Source organism: Psammomys obesus, unplaced genomic scaffold (genome assembly GCF_907164565.1).
Source record: "Psammomys obesus unplaced genomic scaffold, mPsaObe1.curated_primary_1811, whole genome shotgun sequence".
In the NCBI taxonomy this organism is placed as follows: Eukaryota; Metazoa; Chordata; class Mammalia; order Rodentia; family Muridae; genus Psammomys; species Psammomys obesus.
Window position 1 is genome coordinate 6,481,323 of NW_026587759.1, and position 22,080 is coordinate 6,503,402.

The 22,080-nt window shown below is 42.8% G+C and overlaps 1 protein-coding gene across 1 annotated transcript in view; it reads right to left on the reverse strand.

Annotated features, from left to right (window-relative positions):
• Adgrv1 (adhesion G protein-coupled receptor V1) overlaps positions 1-22,080 on the reverse strand; it is a 520,333-nt gene that overhangs the window by 351,859 nt on the left and 146,394 nt on the right. The window contains exons 59-69 of the mRNA XM_055604066.1: positions 20,253-20,373; positions 19,105-19,243; positions 18,667-18,852; positions 18,196-18,428; positions 16,291-16,439; positions 13,482-13,677; positions 12,850-13,069; positions 10,376-10,612; positions 8,651-8,800; positions 6,397-6,870; positions 2,832-2,975 (exon numbers count right to left, since the gene is read on the reverse strand). Coding sequence (XP_055460041.1) covers positions 2,832-2,975; positions 6,397-6,870; positions 8,651-8,800; positions 10,376-10,612; positions 12,850-13,069; positions 13,482-13,677; positions 16,291-16,439; positions 18,196-18,428; positions 18,667-18,852; positions 19,105-19,243; positions 20,253-20,373 — 2,249 coding nt within the window. The remainder of the gene's footprint in view (positions 1-2,831; positions 2,976-6,396; positions 6,871-8,650; positions 8,801-10,375; positions 10,613-12,849; positions 13,070-13,481; positions 13,678-16,290; positions 16,440-18,195; positions 18,429-18,666; positions 18,853-19,104; positions 19,244-20,252; positions 20,374-22,080) is intronic.

The following is a 22,080-nucleotide window of genomic DNA, read 5'->3' on the forward strand; positions in this document are numbered from 1 at the left end:
TGAGACTGATGCTCCAACCAAGGCCTATGCATGGAGATAACCTAAGACCCCTGCATAGATGTAGCCCATGGCAGTTCAGTATCCAAGTGGGTTCCATTGTAATAGGAACAGGGACTGTCTCTGACATGAACTGATTGGCCTGCTCTTTAATTACCTCCCCCTGAGGGGGAAGCAGCATTACCAGGCCACAGAAGAAGACAATGCAGCCACTCCTGATGAGACCTAATTGACTAGGATCAGAAGGAAGGAAAAGAAGACCTCCCCTATCAGTGGACTTGGGAGGGGCATGCATGCAGAGGGTGGAATTGGGATGGGAGGAGGGAAGGTTCTACAGGGGGAATACAAAGTGAATAAAGTGTAATTAATAAAGAAAAAAAAGTTTGTAGTGGCTATATGTCTTTCCTTTATTTGTTAATGTTAATTAATGAATTTCTCCTTCAGGCAGGGTGCCATGTATCCAGGCTGGCTGCTAACTCACTAGATTGCCAAGGATGGCCTTGAATTCCCTTTTCCTTCCTCAGCCTGCAGAGTGCTGGGATAAGAGGCATGAACTTCCATATCTAGGACTATGGTAGCATTTCCATGTCCGTGTTCACTGGGGTCTTTCAGAACTTGGTCTGTGTGGACTCAACCTGTTTCCTTCCTTCCTCATCAAAACAGACCCTTTTTAAAGCTTTTGGTTCTTTCTTTAAATTTGACATTTTGGGGGAGGCTCATAAATTTGCAAAGGTAAGTTTGTTGTTTGACTATTTGTTCATTTGAAGTAACTATGCTTCACACAGTCATCAAATAAAGTTCATGTGACGGACAACTCCAGGGTTTGCGATTTATAGCTGAAATTAGTTCTAATCAGTGGTTTACAATAAAGGCTGATTCCCAGTCTCACCTGAATGAATAACTCAGGTTACATCTCCTGGCCTCAGCAAAAGGAAATCTAGGCTGCCACCCCCTGTAACATTCTGATGGGGTACATCTGGACACGTGGGTTTTTTCAGCAACACTTCACTTCTGGAGCTCTCAAAGGCCAAAGAGCAAAAGCAACTTTTAGATGTCTTTTCTTTTTGGAAGCAGGGTCTTACCGTAGCCCTGGGCCTGGAACTGACTGTATGGACCAAGCTGGTCACACAGAGACAGAAATGGCCTGGGCTTATAGGTGTGTGCCCCATGAATGCTCTGTTCTTGTTTCTAATGCTTGTAGTCTCCACTTCAGACACAGGGCAAATGTACCTGTGAGGACATGCCAGAGGGAAGGGCATCTGCTGCCAGCCTGTGGTCGCATGCCCACCTCCGTCACCTGCCCCATGCCCCACCCCCATCAGGCCAGGCTTGCACACCCTGGGGCTCCTGTGGAGCGGTAGGACAGGGTTATGTCTCAGTCCAGCTTGAAAAGCACATGCCGTAGCCAACTGCACTTTTTTTTTCTGGAAAACCCTAAAATGATAATTTTTGTTGTTTGTTTTGGTGTTTTCTGAGCCTATGAAATGACTGGAAATATTTTTCTGTAACTTAAAAGAAACACGGACTCAGGTGAGAACAGTTACCAATACCAACCTAGATCAGCACAGACTACCTGTGGCAAACCAAAGCCCATTTATTAAACATGAATATTATTGGTAAATGTAAGTCTAAAATGTTTCATTCCAGTTTTAACTTTTTATTAAATAATTATTAGCTATTAACTTTTATTAAATTTAATTAAATGCCTCAATGGTAAAGATTTGACATTTACATTTAGAAATTTTGGCTTTAGGTAACTATTCCTTTAAAGAGGATCTCACATTCTAGGCCCTACATTCCAACTGTCCAAGATAAAACCTTTCAACAAGTTGAAAAGAAAATAAATTTTCTACATAATATTTGAAATTGACAAAATATTTTTATATAATGGGTCCTCTGATGTACATTTGAGAAAACGGTTAGTCTTAAAAACGAAACAAGCCAACCAACCAAACAAGAGCCACCCTTTTGTCAGTTTTTTGCCTCTGGTAAATCGACCATGTACCAACGGACGGTTCCAACCCACGAATAAACGGGCAGCACGGATTGGACTTGGTAGTTACTTAACTTTAAAAAGAGACAAGAAACTGAGCACAGCGAAAGGTGGGACATTGACCTTTGAGGAGTGATAGGGAAGAGAAGAGGGTGAATATGATAAAAATTCAGTGCATTCGGTCACAAGGGTTAAAAATAGCCCACATTTTAAAAATAAAATCTTTCTTTATGGTGTGGGCTGTCACCAGAAACCACGTGGAAGCCCACGAGCCGAGCTCCAGCTGACTGTGGGAGAGGGAGGCTCCCTTTACCGTGGTGTCGAGGCCTGCAGACCACAGCTGAGAGGGGCACCAGAAGGCTTCTTTGAGGACCCCCACCAACACCCAAGCCCCTCCCCTCCCAAAACAACAGCCTGAGGGAAGCCATCAGAGAGGGTCAGAGAGGCTCGGAACAATGTGACAAGAACGCTGACGTGCAGCTCTCCACAGCTGATGGCTTCTGTGGAAGGGGTGTGGGGGAATGACTCGAGTTTTCTTAGGGGGCTGGCCACTTGCAGTTTGACCATGCTCCAGTGAGTGTATGGACAACACAAATGGGACTTGTTTTTCTGTTGGTTTTTTATTCCTCCTACAGGGGGCAGGGTGGGGAAGTCACAAGAACAGGCAGGCAAACAGGAAAGGACTGGGAGGTGAGTGAGAGCAGGGAGTACAAAGTGAACTTTCCAATAATAAAAATATTATTTTGAATGAATAAATAATAAATTACTGAAGACGTTAGTGCCTCCTTTTCGCGCCGCCCTCTTGTGGTTAAATGAAAGAACTACACCCAGTGCCAGTTACCTGGGAATTGGCTGCTTCCTCGGGAATGGGAAGAACAGCAGATTTCGCTTCCTTAAGAATTGTTGGCATTCCATAGAAAGGTCCACTCAGAAGTGTCACAGACACCAGCTGCAGGGTGAAACTTGAGCCCAGCGACAGGAAGACCTGTAGTCAAACAGTGACGCAATCCTCAGAGTCCCATCAGAAGGAGCCTTTCCCAGTGTTTAATAAGACATCACTAAGTTTTAGCTAGCAGGGTGGGTGGCTGTATTTGTAGAGAACAAACACACAAAAGTACAGCTCTTCCTCAAGTGCTCAGATAGTCTGGAGAGTGCTGAGAGCCTGCCCAGAGCGGAGGAGCTGGAACACACAGTGAAGGTGGGTCGTCCAGGGAAACCCACTTCTGCCCTCTTCTTTAAGCAGTAACGAAGGGCTCTAAAGGCCTCTACTCAGAATGGATGCTGACATGGTTTTGTTAGGTCAATACTTTGGGCAAATAAAGATCATTAGCACATTTGCTAGACTGCTAATGTCAAAAGTTCACCAACTAGCAAACTGGGACATCCTGAACATACAAATGGCAGTCACACTAGAATTATCTGAAACTTGTGGTGTATCTTCTCATCAAAACGTGGCTACAGGTAATGGTTGGCCAAAGCAATCACGCCTGTGTGCACGTCTTTTTTTATCACAGTGAACGTCAGCACAGCCTTTTCCTTAAACACAGAAAACACGTTCACGGTCGTCTCGGACTTGACAAGAGCACAGCACAGATTGCATCCTCTGGAGGCTACGTTCTCTGGGCAGAACTCTTAGGTCAATGCTAAGGAAGCGAATCACGACATTGTAAGTCCTGTCAATTGCGCTTCATCTTTCCCAGATGTCTGATCCCCGGGCAGGTCAGCAGATGGTTGGGCAGCTAATGATGGTTTTCTTTTTTACCAAGTTCCTAAAGAATGAAGGATCAGGTACTGTTCTGAAGTACCAAGTCAGTGGATCCTGCCTGCCTAGAAAAGCTGAACATGAATCTTGTTAGGCTCATATGTGTTAGAATATATACACACACAAACATATATATATATATATATATATATATATATATATATATGTAATGTATATTATTTGTATACAAATAAAAACAATTTACGAGCAGGCTAGAGAGATGGCTCAGAGATTAAGATTGCTGGCTATGCTTCTAAAAGACCCAGGTTCAATTCCCAGAACCCATACGGCAGTTCACAAGTGTCTATAAGTGCCAGGGTATCTGATGCCCTTTTTTGGCCTGTGGGCATGAGGAGCACATGTGGTTCACAGGCCTATCTACAGATAAGACACTCAAATACATAAATAAATCACTCAAAACCAAATAACTTATGCTTCCCTCTATCCATGTGCATCTGTGACATGGGTCACCCATGTATTTTTTTAACTAGCTGTTTCTAGAAAGTTTCTTATCTCATGCTTCTTAACTATGGCAAACACCATGACCAAAAGCAGCTTGAGGAGGAAAGGGCTTATTTCAGCTTACAACTCTCAGGCCACACTGCATCATCAGTGAAAGCCGTCAGGGCAGGAACTCAAGGCAAGGATCTAGAGGCGGGAACTTAAACAGAGGACCACTGCTTATTGGTTTGCTCCTCATGGCTTGCTCAGCCTCATTTCTTACACAACCAGCCAGGGACAGAACTGTCGACAGTGAGTTGGGCTTTCCTATATAAATCACTCATCAAGGAAATACCAGACTGATCTTATGGAGAGATTTCTATTTCTAACTGTGTGAGGGGTATTTCCCTATTCCCAACTGACTCCAGCTTTTGTCAAGTTGACAAAAACCAACCAGACAGTGGGACTACTTTTGCACAGGCAGAAAGTGCATAGCATTAGTGACCAAGTTCCAATCATCTTTGTTGTTACTGAGCATCTTACAATAACTAGTGTGGTCTACGTGCTTAATAGTTGGTCCAAGCAAAAAGGTTACATTCTGACTTACCCTCTTCTAAAACTAAGACTGGTCCCTCAGTGTGACAATGAGTGTCACTGTCAGTCTGGGCACATGAAGAAACACAGTTGTAGTAACAGCTTACAGTCCAATGTAAGGTCCTGCTGTTCGACCAACATTAAGGATGCTTTTAGCTTTCAGAGTCTGATGGAACCTTCCCCTGTTAACAGACCCACTTAAAGACCGAAAGCCACCAAACAAATGGTTAAACATTTGCGTGCCTTCTGTGCTTCTCTGGAGCTTATTGGTTCAAAGGCTTTCCTTTCACCCAGCATGAAAAGTAGACAGAAGTTTATGGGAGTTCTTCTAAATAAAACCTCAATTTAATTTTTAAACAAACAAACAAAAAAATTTGTTGTTGTTTTTCAAGACTCACTTTGTAGACCAGGCTAGCCTCGAACTCACAGAGATCTGCCTATCTCTGCCTCTGAGAGTACTGTAATTACAGGCATGTGCCACCTCAAATTTTAGAGAAAGGTGTATTCTCTGGATTGAGGGTAAAGGAGGACAAGGAGACTACTGGCGAAGTCCTGCTTTGGGTTCATGCGCATGTAAACCTTCACGTACTCCAAACACTTACCTGGAAGATTGACCCCTAATAACTTAGGTTAGTCTTATGTCACATACTAACTTAGGTTAGTCTTATGTCACTTCATCTGTGAGTGAAAACACAGATGAAGTAAATAAATAAAAAAAGCCAAGCATGAACAGTACCATTAATATGCCCAGGTGCACTTTGTGTCCACACCCTGGAATGCATATGATGGAGGAGATAAATCATACAATTTGGAATAGATTAATGAAAGCTGTGATTACATGCAGAAAAAGCTTTATATGTAGCTCTTCTAGTAAGATTCCACTACTATCTACTAAAAGAGTTATAAAGGCAATTATTCAAATATATTTAGAAACACATAGATAATAGTTCAAATATGGTATTAAGACGACCAAATGATGCTACAAACTATATCATTAAGATACCTATGTAACATGAAAAAAAAAATGCCCAGACTTCCAAACTGTTCCACAGGTTACCAGAAACAACCTGGTGGCTAGGGTATGGCCAGATCAGGCTCATTAGTCCCGATAATATACATGATGTAGTTGGTTTTTTCCTACATGTAGTCTGAGAGCAATTCTGTGTTATAAGTGCTGCCTGATAAAAATAACAGATCTACATTTCTCCATGGCGAACCTTAGTAACCAGTGACCCCACACAACAAAATGATATAAATATATTCATTGAGAAGTTAAGGCAGTGGCATATTATGATTTGAATATGGTCAGAATGTGAGTGGCCATATGGACGTATGGGAATGGGTGTTTTATATTCATAGTCATTATTGAATGTTTGAGAACTTCATGTGTGCACATATGTGTTTTGATCAAATTCACCCTCTACTTTCTCCCCTCCAACTCTTTATTTTTTCACTCTTATTATATAATGATTATTATGCAATTTCTAATGTGGTCTTATGGTTTCCTTTAAATATTTAAATAAGCCTTTCAACTGAACAGGAGGTGCACAAGGGCTCTCCCTGAAGAGCTCTGCTGCGATTTTCTGGAGTTTGGAGGAGCGCTACCAACCTGATTCTTCAAGGGCACCACGTCTACTTTGTATCTGGTGCCATTTTGAATCACCAGTTGTTTCTCTTCATTTTCAGCAGCAACTGGGTCTTCTTTATTGTCAGACAATATCCGAAATCTAACAGCCACATCACCAAACATGCCAGCGAGCCGGGTGATGTTGATTTGGATGGATCTAACGAGGCTCTGCCCAATCAGCACTGACTGATGATCTGGATACAGGGCAAATACACCATGGGGGTCGTCATTCGCAGACACGGAGAACCACGCTGTGCACTTTCCCAGGTCCAGCTCTGCGCCTCCCTCCACAGAAACAAGCCTGACAGCATATTCTTCCTCCATCTCAGGTACGTCATCTGGCAGCAAATGGACGTCAAAGCTTGCTTCCCGCTCTCCGTCCGCAATGGTGAAAAATCCGCTGGTGGAAAGAAAGTCTCCGGTGATGTCAAACTCACTGCTCAGCCGCCAGTGCACCTGGGATAAAGAAAGAAAATCAGGAGTTATGCAACTCAGCATGTGGACAAGATACCTCCCAACTCTATTTCCTCTAAGACGTGCAAAACAGAAATGAAAATTATGTGTTCTTACATTCAGACAAACTTTGAAGTATATCTAGTGTGGAAGGGCATTAATAAACTGTTTTCATGTGCAATCTGAAGAACAGATTGTTTTTCTTAATCTCCTTATCTACCTGCTTCTAAAAGAAGGGCATGACTTGAAAAGATAAAGAGAAGCAAGTAAACTCTAAGACGACATTTCCACATATACATCAACCTATGAGCCATACACAGTACTTTAATGCTAAAAATAAGTATATGGTATACCCTAAATTACACCTGTACATAAATGCAGAGAACTCCATGCCACATTGGAGAGATATTTGCACATCCGTGTTAATTGCTGCATCTCTCACTATAGCAAAGAATTGGAGTTAACCTAGTTGTCCATTAACAGATAAATAGACAATGATATTTTAATATATACACACAAATGAGTACTGTTAAGCTCTAAAGAAAATGAAGTTACTGAACATTTAAGAATAAACATTCAGTCCCGTGGTTTCAAAAAAAGAAAAAAGAAAATGAAGTTAAAATTTTGCAGGAAAAATGGGTGAAGTTATAGTGTATAATGTCAACTGAAGTCATCTAAGCTCAGAAAGAAGAAAACCACGTGCTTTCCCTCATATGTGGAACCTAGCCAATAGTATATGCATATATGTAAACAAATGTACACGTTGGCACAGTATAACATGAAGAAAACAAGGGCTGCTAATTACTGCGGAATGAGGAAGGACTGAATTCAGATCATGGTCACTAATTACGGAAGAAGACAAAGAGTGAGTCATTTCTCCAGTTCTCGTTGTGTTGTGGGTTTTTGTTATTGTTGCTTGTTTTGGTGGTATGTAAGTGCACAAAATATATTTGATTCTGAAAGTGAGACACGTACTGTGATGTTTGTTCCACAGCTTCTGTTTTGAGCACCTATCTATAACTGTGCGGAGGTTCACTGAGTCCTATAGACTTTGGCTCAGGTTAATTTTGGTGTGGAATTTTTTATTTACATCAAAGTCTAACAGTAAAGTTTCTAGAAATTTTCAAAGTAAGTATAGAAATCAATAATTATTTTTGTTGACTTTTTAATAAAATATATATAATAATGATAATTAATTATTGCCTCACAAGTGCTATCTTGTGAGGTAATACAAACTTCTAGATGAAAGCTAACCCTTAATTCAGAGGAGATATGATGTGTTTAGGGAAATTTCACACCCTGTGAAACAAATGACAGTTTGAGCGAACAGATGACCTTATTTCTTAGCCAAGCCACCGAACTCCTAAGAGCGTGGGAAGCAGGTTATAGCAACAAACACAGGCTGTGTTTCGCTAGAAAACATTTGCTTACATGGAACTGCCCTATGGGAAAGAAAGCCTTAACAAATATAGTATGCAGTTTACAAAAGTCCCTGAGGGGCTTACACAGGGGAGGTTTCCTGTTAGAAGAAGTGAAAAAGTACAAAACACCTCAGCCCTTCATGAAGGTGAAAACTGTCGGTTCTGCTCACTCCACTGAGTTAGCGCGCAGGGGCTGGTTCTCAGCGCAGAACAGAAAGGCACAAACCTCCAAGTTCCTCCGCAAACCCCAGCAACTTCAAGTCAGCAAAATCTTTAGCTAGAACATAAAGCTTCTCTGTTCCCCTAACCAGATATGTGAGGAAACTGGCACTCCTCCAGGAAAGTCAAACAAATAGTAATACCGTGATGTCTCCGGAGACGCCCTCGGCTCTCTTGACGAGGAACGAAATGAGCATGGCTCCATCTGACAGTGGTGGCTCAGAATACGTCTTCTTAGATAAGGACTCAGGAGCAAAATGAATGACTCCATTTGGATCACCGAACTTTTGTATCTGACAAACGTTAACAGGAAGTGAGTAGAAAATAGAATAACCATGGCGAAATAACAGTATCTAACAGGTTAACCTAGGGATAACCGGAAGAAATTCCACATATAAGTGGAATTAAATACAATCTACCAATCAGCTTGATGTAGAAACAGACAACAACAAAAGAACCTTCCTCACTGTGAGTGTTGTCTAGCTCAAACTGGTTCTCCTAAGTTAGAAGCAATTAGAAAACTGCAGCTTACAGAAAGCAAAAGGGCAGCTGTTTATGCTTTCTACATGTAGCCAGGTGGCTCCATTTAAATCTATAATCTAGAGCAGACAAAGACAAAAAGGCCCCGTTACGTTGACGCTGAGGACCAAGCCCAGAGCGTAGTGTGTCCTGAGCAAGTGTTCTCCCACCGAGCAGGACTCCCTGCCACTGTGCTGGGTAATGTTATGCCTAAAATGGGCAAGGATATGACGTGAAATTGTCTGGTGAAACACCGCTCTTGATGCCGCTGGGAAGGTTCTTGTAGACAGGATTAACTTTTTGAATCAGTTGTTTCTAAATAAAAGACATTGCCCTCAATAGTGTGGGCAGATTTCATCCAATCAACTAAGAGACTAAAGCTTAGAGGCCGTGCTTGAGCTTCCTGGCCCTGACGCCGGGAATACCAAGACACATGCTGCAACTCTTCCTGTTTCCTGCCAACTGGCCAACTTCATGCCTCTCCCCACAAAAACGGTATAGAAGCTCCTGTGCGCGTGTGTGTGTGCACATGTGTGCATGTGCATGAGTGTGTGTGTGTGTGTGTGTGTGTGTGTGTGTGTGTGTATGTACACAATGTGTCTGTATGTGTTTCCCTTTGGTTCTATTTCTCTGGAAAACACTACAGATCCAGTCCCCAAATGCAGCTGTTTCCAACTGTTTTTAGAAGCCATTCTTATTCTCAGAGGTCCGCTCTATTGGACTGGGTAATTCATAGGAAAGACACAAGTCAGGCCAGACCCCACAGCATAGCACTGTGCCCAGGGAACAAGAGCCGTCACTTCTTGACCTGTAAGAAGTTAAATTTTAGAAAATGATTGGTGACAAAGATACTCTGTCTGCCATGACACAACAAAGATCTCTTCTCTAGAAATGCCAAACATTCTTCACACAGCAAATCTTCTCCAAGATTCTAAAATAAGTACTTTATCAAGAATTATCAATAATGAGGCTGCCATAGAGTTAACTAATATAAAATGGGAATGTTTTATTCAGAGACATTATTCGTGTTATTGTTTGTTTTGAGACTGGGTCTCCTGTACACCAGCTGGCCTCAAACTCGCTATATAGCAGAGGTCAAGCCTGAGTTTCTGATCCTCCTGCCTCTGCTTCCTCTATGTTGGGCTATGTCTTAGGCATACACCATCACACACTGGCGTTGGGGGAACCTGGGTTTCATGAATGCTAAACAAGCACACAACCGAACCACACCCCCCAACACAGACAGGTTTCAGCATTTTCTATTCAGCATTAGCATGTCAAGCAACAGAAATAGCTTTCTGATAAAACCATTAAATCTGAAATTTTGTGGTGAATTCATTCAGACTTACCGTTAGTGCAACGGCTTTAGCTCTGGGATCTAGTCTAGCTTCTTTCAAAGGCTTAAGCTGAACAACAAAAGTCTCTTCAGGTTCGGTTTCTTCATGGGGACAAACTGTGAGGATGATGGTTCTCACACCGCCCTCTCCATCCCCAAAGCTGACGGTTCCACTCACTGGGTCCGCAATGTCTCCATTCTCTGGTAGTAAGGCCTCCTCAGAGCTGGGCCCCACTATGCCCCAGCTCACCTGTAAGGCATATTGGGTTTTACCAGAGATGGTTAATTTTAAGCAAGGGATTTTTGCAGTAGATGTGCTACTAGAAAAATTGCACAAATATGAAACTATTCTAGGATACATTGTTCTAATTCCTGGTTATCTGTGCAGAAAATATTTTCAAATAAAATGTTGAAAATAGTACCTAGTCTTTTGAAATCATCACAGGGCAAAAAAAAAAACCCTGTATTTTAAATATTTATATGTTAGAAACATTGGTGAAGTTTATAAGCCTAGCATTGCCTAGCCGTGTGCTTGGATTCTGCCAGTCAGAGCATGGAGGAATGACATCAAAATTGTGGAAACTCTGTTGTGTGCATTTTTTTTTCTAAATATACATAAATTCTCACTGTAAAAATGAGTACAAGTGTTCAGACATTTGATCAGAACTGACATTTGCGTTATAAGAAATGCAGCTGCAGGTTTCTATAATCCCAGTCTGGATACTTTTCATATTGTCTGGAGTGGAAGACCACACAGTTCTCACTCATCACTCTCTCTCTCAGCAGCATTGGGCTATTTCTCTCCCTGCCTCTTCTTTCTCGTCTTACACAACTCTTGCCTTCCCAGCCTTCTTTTCTCAGAGCCCTATAAGGTAGGAGCCCAAGACACAGCTGTATAATCTTCACAACTCTAGCTATACTCAGAGGCTCATTGCAGGCATAAGGTTATTGTGGAATTCAAATGCTGATTTCTGTACTCTCCACATCTGGTTGCAATCCCTATTCTGAGAATCTCCTGTCTTAATGTTGTATAAACATCGCTCCCCCACTGTCCCCAATTCTGCCAATAAAGCAGCTTTCAGCCAGTCACTGAGCAGGAGAGAGAATAGGGCTGTACTGTCTGCCTGCTAGGGGATGAGGAGTTAGTGGAGAAAGTAGGAGATTCACCAGAGAGGTCCAGGAGCCATCAGGAGAGGAGCTGGAGCAAGACAGCCACAAAGTGCAAGTATCCCAGGGATTTTGGGAAAAAATAAAAGCAGACTAGCATAGAGGGGTAAGAGTAGAGTAATACCTGCTCAGTTATTATGTTGTGGAGCTTATTAAACAAATATAATAGAGTCTCAATTATTTGAATACTAGCCGGGGTAAGAGAGAAACTGAGAAACACAGAATTTTATAAGAATAATTTTGATAGCTCATGGTTTCAGTGGTTTCTTCTACACAATCACCTGCCATACCTTGTCAGCCTGGTCACCTAACAACGCGCAGAACTCAGCCTATGTGACCTCTCCATGGGCTGTCTAGCAGGTCTCAAGTTAACACGGTCAAATCAGAATTCTTAACTGTCTACCCAGTTATTCACGAGGCTGGGGCCACACGCCAGCTGCTTCTAGGAGCTATCTGCAATTTCTCTCTTCTTCAGCTTCCACACTTACCCCAACAGACTCCATATCTGTCACCTCTATCGCCATCACTCATAACCATGCAAAAGACAGCAGCCTCCCAGCTATCCTTCCTGCCTGTGCACTGCTCTCCTGCCTTCTTGACAATCCATCTTTCACATGCAGCCAGAGGTGAGCAGGTAAGTGAAAAGAGGGCGATATATTCTCTGGCTAAGTCTCCCTTAATGCCAGCTCTTTGCTCTGATGATAACATCTTGACTTGTTCTAGATTAGTCCTAGGGCCTCGGTGATCAGTGACCTGTGGGCACTCAGACCCTCTTGTGTTGTTATTTGTCAGTTTTAAGCCCCGACCACATAGGCTCTCCTGCCCACAGGTCAGGTTTATTCCTCTACAGGAGCCAGTGTTCCTTCTTCCCAACTCATCACATCACAGCGGAACCAGGTCGCCCAAGTGTGTATCCCAAAGCTACTAGGAGAGTTTGTAGGAATGACACTTTGTTCTTTTTACTGGTTTGCTGCCGCTCAAGCTTATGGTGAAGACAGTGATCACACTATTTCCGAACGTGCTTTCTACCTGCTGAACTGGTTTTTACCAGACTCATCCATTCACGTCTTAATTTGCTGCTTAGTTTCCTGAAAACAGGACATGGCTTATACATTTCTACAGAATTAATCAGGCTCAGAAGCTATTTAACACTTACAAAGCAATTAGTAGTAAATACTGTAAATGGGTAGGTAGGTAGGTAGGTAGGTAGGTAGGTAGGTAGGTAGGTAGATAGGCAAGCACGCCTGGGGAATAAGAAACTCCAACATTATTTATAATACATCAAAATTACTTTTAACATCACAGGAAGAAAAACTCTACCTGCATCTCTCCCAAGAGTCCTCCAGTCCGCTCCAGGAACAAGTGTATAACAATTGTGGAGTTGGGGTTAGGAATAGAAATTTTGCTTTGGTTGAGAAATCTTATGACGCCAAACGAAGAGTCACTTTTGGCAATTGTGATTTTGCTCACTAGGTGGCGCCCAAGGATCGCGCCACCAGTAACGCCGGTGAGCAGAATTTCAAACTGCTCCTCAAATTCACTGCATGGCAAGAAGGAGCAATCTGTGAGTCTAAACATATTAAAATGCTTGTAAAATCCAAATAGCTAGTCATTTTCCAAATTGGCCATACATATTCAAGGCGCAGCAGGCACACCCGGGGGAGGGCGCTCGGCAAAGAGCACACTCCACGGGAAGCTTTCACAACCCAATCATTAGACTTCTTCCGTTCAACTGCAGAAGGTGGACTGGACCGTGAAGGGAACAGAAATTACTTCCTCTGTCTGAGACAAAATGAGGTGCACAAGCTCCGTGACATCCCCCTTCCTGGGCCTTCCCAGGCTCTCTCGAGTGATGCTTCTCAGCAGGAACCTGAACTGTCAGGGAAAGACACGAGCAAAGCCAGGCCCCGGTGCCCAGGCTTTACGAATGCCCACGCTTTCCTCCCACCAACCTTGCACTGCCGTCGACGATGGAGACGTTTATAAAGCTCAGGTTCTGCCCATGTTGAAAGGTGAGCGAGCTGCCTTGCAGTACGAAGCCTCCTGGCCCGGCAGGGGAGCCCCGAGAGCTGAACTCGGCTGACACGCGGCCGAGAGCTCCCCGAAGCCTCAGCACCGGAATGGCGATCACGCCGGCATCTTCCTCCACTGTGACAGGAAAGTGGAATTAGCCAGGTTACTGGGGAAAGCAACGGACCAGGCAATTAAAAGCAACGGTCCAGGGCACACTCTCCTAGTTTTCACAGTTCACTTATCACCTTAAAAAATAGTGAAAGTTTTGTAGCTCTCATCTTTTTACAAAGAACAGTTTGCCTGATGCTGAGATCTAGAGTGACTGACTTTTTAAAACATAAACAGCTTGTGCAGTCATTTGGACAGCGTTCTTCCTCCTCACGCCATGCAAATAAGAGAGCCCCGCCTAAGACAGGGGGAGAAAAACACTCAGTGTGTGCAAAAATGGAAATAGTCTGGATTGCTTTTGTACATTTAGCTGAAATACAAATGGTACTTGTAGGGGCCTTAGAGTATTCCTACCACACAATATGTTCCACGTATAACGTGAGTGCGTGCTCGTGCGCACAGGGCTTATGTGCGGTGCTCGGAAACGACCTGCTGGAGTCAGCCTCCTCTCCCCAGCAGGTTCCCAGGGTCGATTCCAGCTTGTCAGGTTGGCGGTAACTGCACTTGGATATCTCAATAGCACTCATATGAACATTTTTAAATCTACGCACACAAACTATTGTATTTTCTGGTCCTAGAAAATATATCAGAAAATATCAACATCAGTCTTTGATTTAAATTTAAAAATTCAAAATTTTAAGTTAAAAAAGTGTTAATTACCAAAACTTTCTCCCAGAATAATGAATTAATGAGAAATGAGGAAACTGGAAAAAAAAAATCCTATTTGTTTCTTGATGCAAAAATGCAGCATCACTTCACTAGTAGTAGGCTGAAATTAACAAGATAGCTTATTAATAAGCCATAGCTTATCCAAAAAGTCCTTAGGAGATGTGCAGAAGGTGATTCTGCCAAACTTTCAAGATAGCTAGACAAGGAGTCTGGGTAGAAGCAATGAAGGCAGTAAGTTATTAATTTGCATAAACAAGGTAATATGTTTATTTTTAAATTGTACTTATATTCTACCTTTGGATAAAACCAACTCCTAGAAAGGTAATCATTTCTTTCTGCTTAGAATGGAATGTAGCCATGTATTCTGTGTTCTGGTGGCACTAGGCAAACCTGAGAGGAGCTGAAGACAAGATCAAGGACCCAGACATTATCTGCAGCAACAACACAGTAAAATGTTCATTTCAGTGCTGATTATTCTCTACAGCGTAAATAGGCCCTGAGATATGGTCATATAAAAATGAAATGTACATAAATTGAAGTATTTTCTTTTAAAACATTTTAGAGTTGTTTAATTTTTATTCAGGTGTATGTCTTTGAACGTGCAAGTTCCCCAGAAGCCAGAAGAGGGCATCAGATCCCCTGGAGCAGCTGAAATACAGGCAGTTGTGAGCAGAGAGGTGTAAATGTGGTTAAACCAAATTCATCTTTTGCAAGAGCATTGTGCTGTTTGGTTTTTGTTGACTTGACACAACCTAGACATTTTCTCTGGGAAGAGAGAGTCTTAACTGAGAAGATAGCTTCATAAGATTGGCCTTTAGCAAATCTGTGGGCTATTGTCTTGATTAATGATATATGTATGAGGGTCCCAACTGTTGTGAGTGCTGTCTGCTCTGGGCTGGTGGTTCTAGATGGTGTAAGAAAGCAACCTGAGCAAGCGCGAAGGAGCAAGCCAGGAAGCAGCATTCCTCCAGGGCAGCTGGATCAGTTCCTGTCTCCAAGTCCTGCTGTGAGTTCTTGCTCAGACTTCCGCATTCCAGACTACAAGCTACAAGGTGGAATCAACCCTTTCCTCCTCAAACTGCTTCTTGCCCAGCTGTTTTATCTCAGTGATTGAGCCAGCACCAAGCAGTAAGCACCTTAACCACTGTGCCAATCAAAGGAACAGGCTAGCTTTACAGGTTTCTTTATAAATTCCATACCCTATGTTAAACTAAATTCTCCCAGCACCTTTCCAGAAAGCAGGTGGAGCGGGTAGATTGAAACACGACCCCACCCTGTTGCAAAGAATGCGAAAGGTCTCCTCCCCACTGTGGAGGAGGTCCAGACGCCACAGCTCCCCCACCCACATCAGGGCGGGACCAGATGGACTTGGCACCTAAAATGAACCAATCATTTTAAAAGTCGGCTGTTCTACCCAATCCAGTGTGGCCGAGCTTGCAACCTCCGAGATTCCCGCGCTCCTTCCTTTAAAAACCTCAGCCTTCTGTCTCTCCTGGCTGTTCCTCTCTGGTTTGGGGGGCGGGGGGAGAGCCACATCGAACGATGATAAACCTCTTGTAAATTGTATCGATCCAGCCTCCTGGCCTCCTGACTTCTCTTCATCCCGCCTTAGAAGTTAGGGTCCCCCTGGGCCTAATACTATCTCTCCAGCCCCTTATCAATGCCTTAAAAAGACATTTTAATAGTCCTTAAAGTAAAACATAATTTTTTTTCCAAGCTGAGTAATCACTTGACTTTGCAAAATACAGAGAGGTTCAAGGCTAACTAAGAGTAACAAAAAGTACTTTTAAAATGTAGACATACAAATGGAGAGTTGTTTTTGTGATCAAACAAAAAAAAAATTGCATATAAGAATTCAGATTCCTTCGTAATTCAGAAAATGTGACACCAGCAGAAGCCGACTAAGCTTACCTGAGATGGCAGTGTACTTTGGATCAAATTCAATGATGCCCTCTGCATTATCGTTTTTCATTATTATGATCCGAACAATGGATATGTTTCCAATTTCAGGAGGTTGATCTATCTGAAGTCCATTCTCTCGGATGGTAAAATCATACCCTCTTGCAAAGTCACAGGAAATAAAGATTAAAACACAATACAATGAAATAACAAATGTGCACATGTTTAGCATGAGCATAAATGTCTTTTTGGCTCCCATACCTTGGTTCTATTACACAGATGATGTTGTGAGCCCACGGTTTCAAGCACACCTGGCAAATGCTCTACCCCAGTCCCGTAATGGTCTTAAATAATGCCAATATGAAGGCTGTCTTGTGTAAAGTAATGTTCCATATGTGTGTATATAATCTCCCAAGTATTTATGGTTAGTTATATGAAACAAAATTATAAGTATGGACAAAATACAAATAATGACCACAAAGGAACCTAATTTAATTATGAACAATATCAGTTAATTTACTTATATAACAACGTATTTCTGCAGTCACCTATACAGCATTTCAATTCCTAAAGTAAAAGAAATTTCAGAAGTTCCTACACAACTTCAAACCTTCCTTCAATTCCTAAGTTCTTTGCAATTGGGGTTCACATGCTGCCTTGTACTGAAGGGTGAAAACTGCTAAGTACCTTACTTGTGAGGCAAAGGCAGAGAACTGAGGGTTGAAATGTTAAATGGGCAGAGCAGCTGCCCTCATCAGCATCCTGAGACAGGTTGGGTACCACAAGCCCTTCCAAAGCAACATGTCTCTAGCCAAGAGGAAAAGCAGGGAACAGGCTGCATTCCAATGCTTCCTTTTCATATCAAATGAAGCTGGTAATTATTTGCAAGCAAAAACCGTTAACCAGAACTCACATGGAAATTTACCTTTGGAAGAATAGTCAACAAGGCAGATGATCCCTGTCCTGATTAATCAAAACCATAGACCTGTTGCCACAGGTCGAGAGCTACTTTTTCCAAACCGCCTTCACTTAAGGAAGACTGAGCAATGGGAAGAGCCTAATTCCCACTCTCAGATTCTGATTCCTTCCTCGAAGAAGAAAGATTTAATGTTTATGTGAATTCAAAATACATTTTTGCCTCTCTCAAAATACATTTTTGCCTCTCTCGGGTAAGACAATGATTACTGTACCTGTGTTTCTGAGTGGAATACTGAGTTGGGACAAATTTGAAGCATGGTATGTGAACTGCACAATGAACCCCTACTCTGCCAATCAAGCCAGCTCCGGGGAAGAAATAAGCCTCAGCATGATGAATGTTGATTCTTCATTGAAACCATGCCACACCAGTTTGGTAACTACCATTCATTTTTCCTCCCAGTTTAAACTGCTACTGGGTAATCTGAGTACGGTGGCACATGCCTTTAATCCCAGCCCTCAGGGAGGCAGAGGCATGTGAGTTTGAGGCCAGCCTGGTCTACAGAGTGAGTCCAGAACAGCCAAGGCTACACGGATAAGCAGTCTCAAAAAAACAAAGGAAAAAAAGCAAAGCAAAGAAATGCTGCCAAAAGGCAAGAGTCTCTCTCATTTACCCAGAGAAGACAGACCAATACCACGGAGAGCTGCCTCCCACTCTCTCTTTCAGGGGTCCTAAAAGGGGGGAAGTAATTCTTGCCACCCCTGCTGACTTAGAAAGCAGCCAGCCAAACTCCACAAGGACCTGGGAGATAACACATCACCAGCAATTCCCTGGCTTTGCTGGATCATTCCGTATGATAAACCCATGTTCTCTCCACAGGCAACAAGGGAGAGAAAGTTTAGAAAACTATGAAAGGAGTAGTCTGTCAGCTTCTTCACTGAGTCCTGAACCTCTGTCTCCCATTTCTTTCTCCTCACAGCCCTTCCTGTTCTGGCCTTTACCTTCCCTGGAGCTCCACTTTTGTAATGGCAAGAGCGAATTCCTCAGGGCCTTCAGGAAGGTTGTCATCAAGGATTTCGACATGTAGGCTTTTCGCCCTCTCTCTGGCTTCAAAGAGGAGCTCCCCTGAGGTAGGGATGAAGTCCCAGCCTGCCTCTGCCGTCCTGCTACCAGACTCAAACCAGACTCGCACACGTCCAAAAGAGCCACCTGAGCGGACAACTGTGACATTAACCTAGGAGAGAATTGCTTATCAGTTTAATTTGCATGTTTAATCCACCGCATAAATCATTTCTAATTATTCTATGTCCCGGGATTAGGTTGGAATTAAATTTAACTCTATGAAATTACAGAAATTACATTGTAACAATAATAGGAAGAAATTAATACATGGGGGGGGGGGGTTTAGAAAAGGACCGCTTCCCATACCAGAAACAAAAACGACAGAAGAGCTGCAACAGTCCACACCATACCCTTTGTGCCGCTTCTGAAACGTGAAGCTGCTCGTGCGAAAATGAGAACCGGCCGTAGGGAGCGTCACTGGCCACCATGGTGATGCCGGCGGCGACACTGGCTTCACTGAGCACTCCCCCCTCACTGATTCCAGTGAGCTGAAAGCCATAAGAACACTTCTCCTCAGGGCTGTCATCATCCAAAGCCTGCAGACGGTTAAAGGGGGCATTTTCTCTTACCCACAGAAATAATCATGGGTTCTGGAACCACCCTTCAATTACACACACACACACACACACACACACACACACACGTGTACACAGATGCACACACATACATACATACTTACACACACACATATGCGCAAGCACAGACACACATGTATGCACACATATCTATATGCACACACACGTGTGTATACACACGCAAGGGCTAACAGCAGGCAGCCTCATTAGTACCTGAATCACTACAGTGGCCTCAGACTGTCCATCTTGCATTGTCAGTTGTCCTGATGTTTCAACAAACTCCCCCACAGAAGGAGGAAATATTTTCCAGGACACTGCGATCTCCCCCGAAACCCCTGGGCCACGAACAAGGCTACAACAGTCCATGGATATAGATTTAGTATATTTTTAATTAATTGTCTTAATTAATTAATCTTTCCTAAACATTTGCTGTGCCTTTCAGCCAATTTTCACTTATTCCAAGAACATTATGACTTTAAATAACCTTACCAAACAACTGTAAATCAGGCAAGAGTCCTCAAATTCCAAGGTAGTACGGTAGCATTCCTATGCTAGCGTATATCTACCTTGACAAAGACACCGACAAAAAATGAACACTAAACCTGATGGTTTAAAGGAATAGAAGTATTTCTGGGTCTTATTTAACATTCACATACAATGTGAGTAGCCTAACAGATCTTCTGCAGAACAGAACATGGCGGTCCACAGTTGAGCACACTGGTGGGAAAGGAGGAGGAGCGGATGTGCCAGGTACAGACCTCAGGTAGCTGAGTCAAACCCAGCTACTTGAGCGGTGGCTGCTGCTTCAATCCTCGTTAGAAAATGTGGCGAGCCAAACTTGCCCACAGCCATGCTGGTTTAGCTGTGTGGCAGGGCCTGATCTGAGAACCCACAGAGTCAGGTCCTTAGAGAAAGTCACCCGTTGTGTGTGCCGTGGCAGACTGGGGCTGTCCAGCTTTACCAGCATGCGTGTTGCTCTAGGCGATGCCACGCATCTCTGAGTACACGGGCTGCCTGTGATCTGGCGTCAAGACGGCTCAGGGCACAGCTGTCAGTTCTTCCTGTCTTGTTCTAGTTTCCACCCAACGCTTACCAATATGTAACGTGGTGGTGAGTACTACGGAGGCTTGAGAATGATGGTCTAGGCCCGAGGTTCCCAGCCTTCCTAATGCTGTGCCCCTCTAGTACTACCCTCATGCTTGGTGTTGCTATTTCGTAACTGTAATTTTGTCACTGTTATGAATTGCAGTGTAAATATCTGATACAGATGATATTTGATATACGACCCCCAAAGGGGTCCTGACCCACAGGTTGAGAACCACTGCTATTTAAATTTAAAAAAAAAATCATAAAATCCTCACCTGATGATGGCCGTGCCATTATATGTTGCTGAGGGTTCCCCAATAATGATGTGCCTAGATGATGATGCAATCCCAACTTCTGATGTGGCCTTATCTCCTCGAATGATTATCGATGCACTACCTACGTTTAAGATGAGAGCGCATTTTGAGGCCCACCCGTTAATGCACAGGCACACTAATCAACGAGACGAAGATGCACTAACGGCAGGTAGGCGCTGTTGCTCGCCTTTCAGCAGGAGGAGAGAGGCCCTGGCCCTGGCGCTGACGGCGACCTTCCTCCATAGACCTCCTCGCGAAGAGAGCAGGAAAAGCCTGGCAAACACCATTCTCACAGCACAGCACACGCTCTCCCCTGTGTCACACGCATGGCCTCACCCCTGCAGTATTCCTCTTACCTCCGGTGGCCTCCGTGGCAAGAGCAAGAATTCTTGAGGGCACCTTTCTTAATTTTCATTTTCCTGACACTAGTCATAAAACTGGCTAGTTATTATTATTAAAACATTAATGAAAACTACCTAGTAATAAGAGACTACATTCTACAACTTAGCAGGAATCTAACGAAGACTGTATCCAAAAGCACACATTACCATTTTATAGAAAAAATTAAAAAAAAAAAACATAGATGGAGTATTACACATGTGCCTCCCTGGCCACAGCTTAATGACACTAAGAGTGCTGCATCATCTCCAAGTGTGCTACCGAGAGGCAGAGATACAGTAAGGGTTTGTGTGGGAAAAGAAACATAGTCTTATTTGTGTACACATCAACCCCATCATTTTAGTGTGCTATCGCTGACCTATGTTAAAAGGTCTGAAGAAGATGGTGCCTTCGTATGGCTGTTTCACAGGTTAGTCAGAACACTCTATGGATGAACATACAGGAAGGGTAACCAGCCACCTCTGAAGTGCGTACACTTCTGGGAACACTCCTGGCCTCGCCATCCCCTTCAGTGTTATAAACGGCAGTGTAACAATAAGCAACCCTCAGTTTTAAAATTTTCTCATTGTTTTTGTTGTTTTTATTACTCTCAGTGAAATCATAATACCTGTCTATCCTATATATGTCTAAAAATTGGGACATTTGTATGAAATATTGAAATATCGAAGTGATTAATTTTAGATAAAAGCATGTTGACTTAGGCTATAATAATTATATTTCATGTGTTAAATTTTAAAATTATGCAATATATGATTGATATAAATACACAGAAATTATAGGCAATCAGGCATCACTGTAAGCATTTCAAGTAATAATTCTAAATTCATAAAATATAATAACATAAAATGGGATTATATTGAGCATATTGCTATGAAGTCCAATTTCAAAACACAGCGATTATCTATGTAATTAAGAATTCTTGGAACTGGAGAGATGGTCTAGAAGTTAAGAGTGCTTAGAGCCCTTGCAAACAGCCAAGTTTCTGTCCCAGCATCCATAACAAGCAGCTCATAAATGCTGTAAACTCCCTCTCAAAGGGATCCATGCCCTCTGCTGGCTTCCCTGCTTGTACACACACACATACACACACACAAACACACACTCACATACACACACACAAACTAAATTCAATAAATCATTTTAAAAATAATTTTTTGGGGCTGAAAAGATGGCTCAGCATTTAAGAGCACATCGTACTCTTACAGGGAACTGAGTTCAGTTCACAGCTCATAACCGTCTAGGGCAGCTCATGACTCAAGGTAACTGCAGTTCCGGAGAGCATCAGTTCCCATGGTGCGCAGTCACCTGCACTCACATGCATGTCACCACAGGAACATACACAGACCCAATAAAGATTTAAGTAACAATTTTTAATTAAAAATTAATTAAT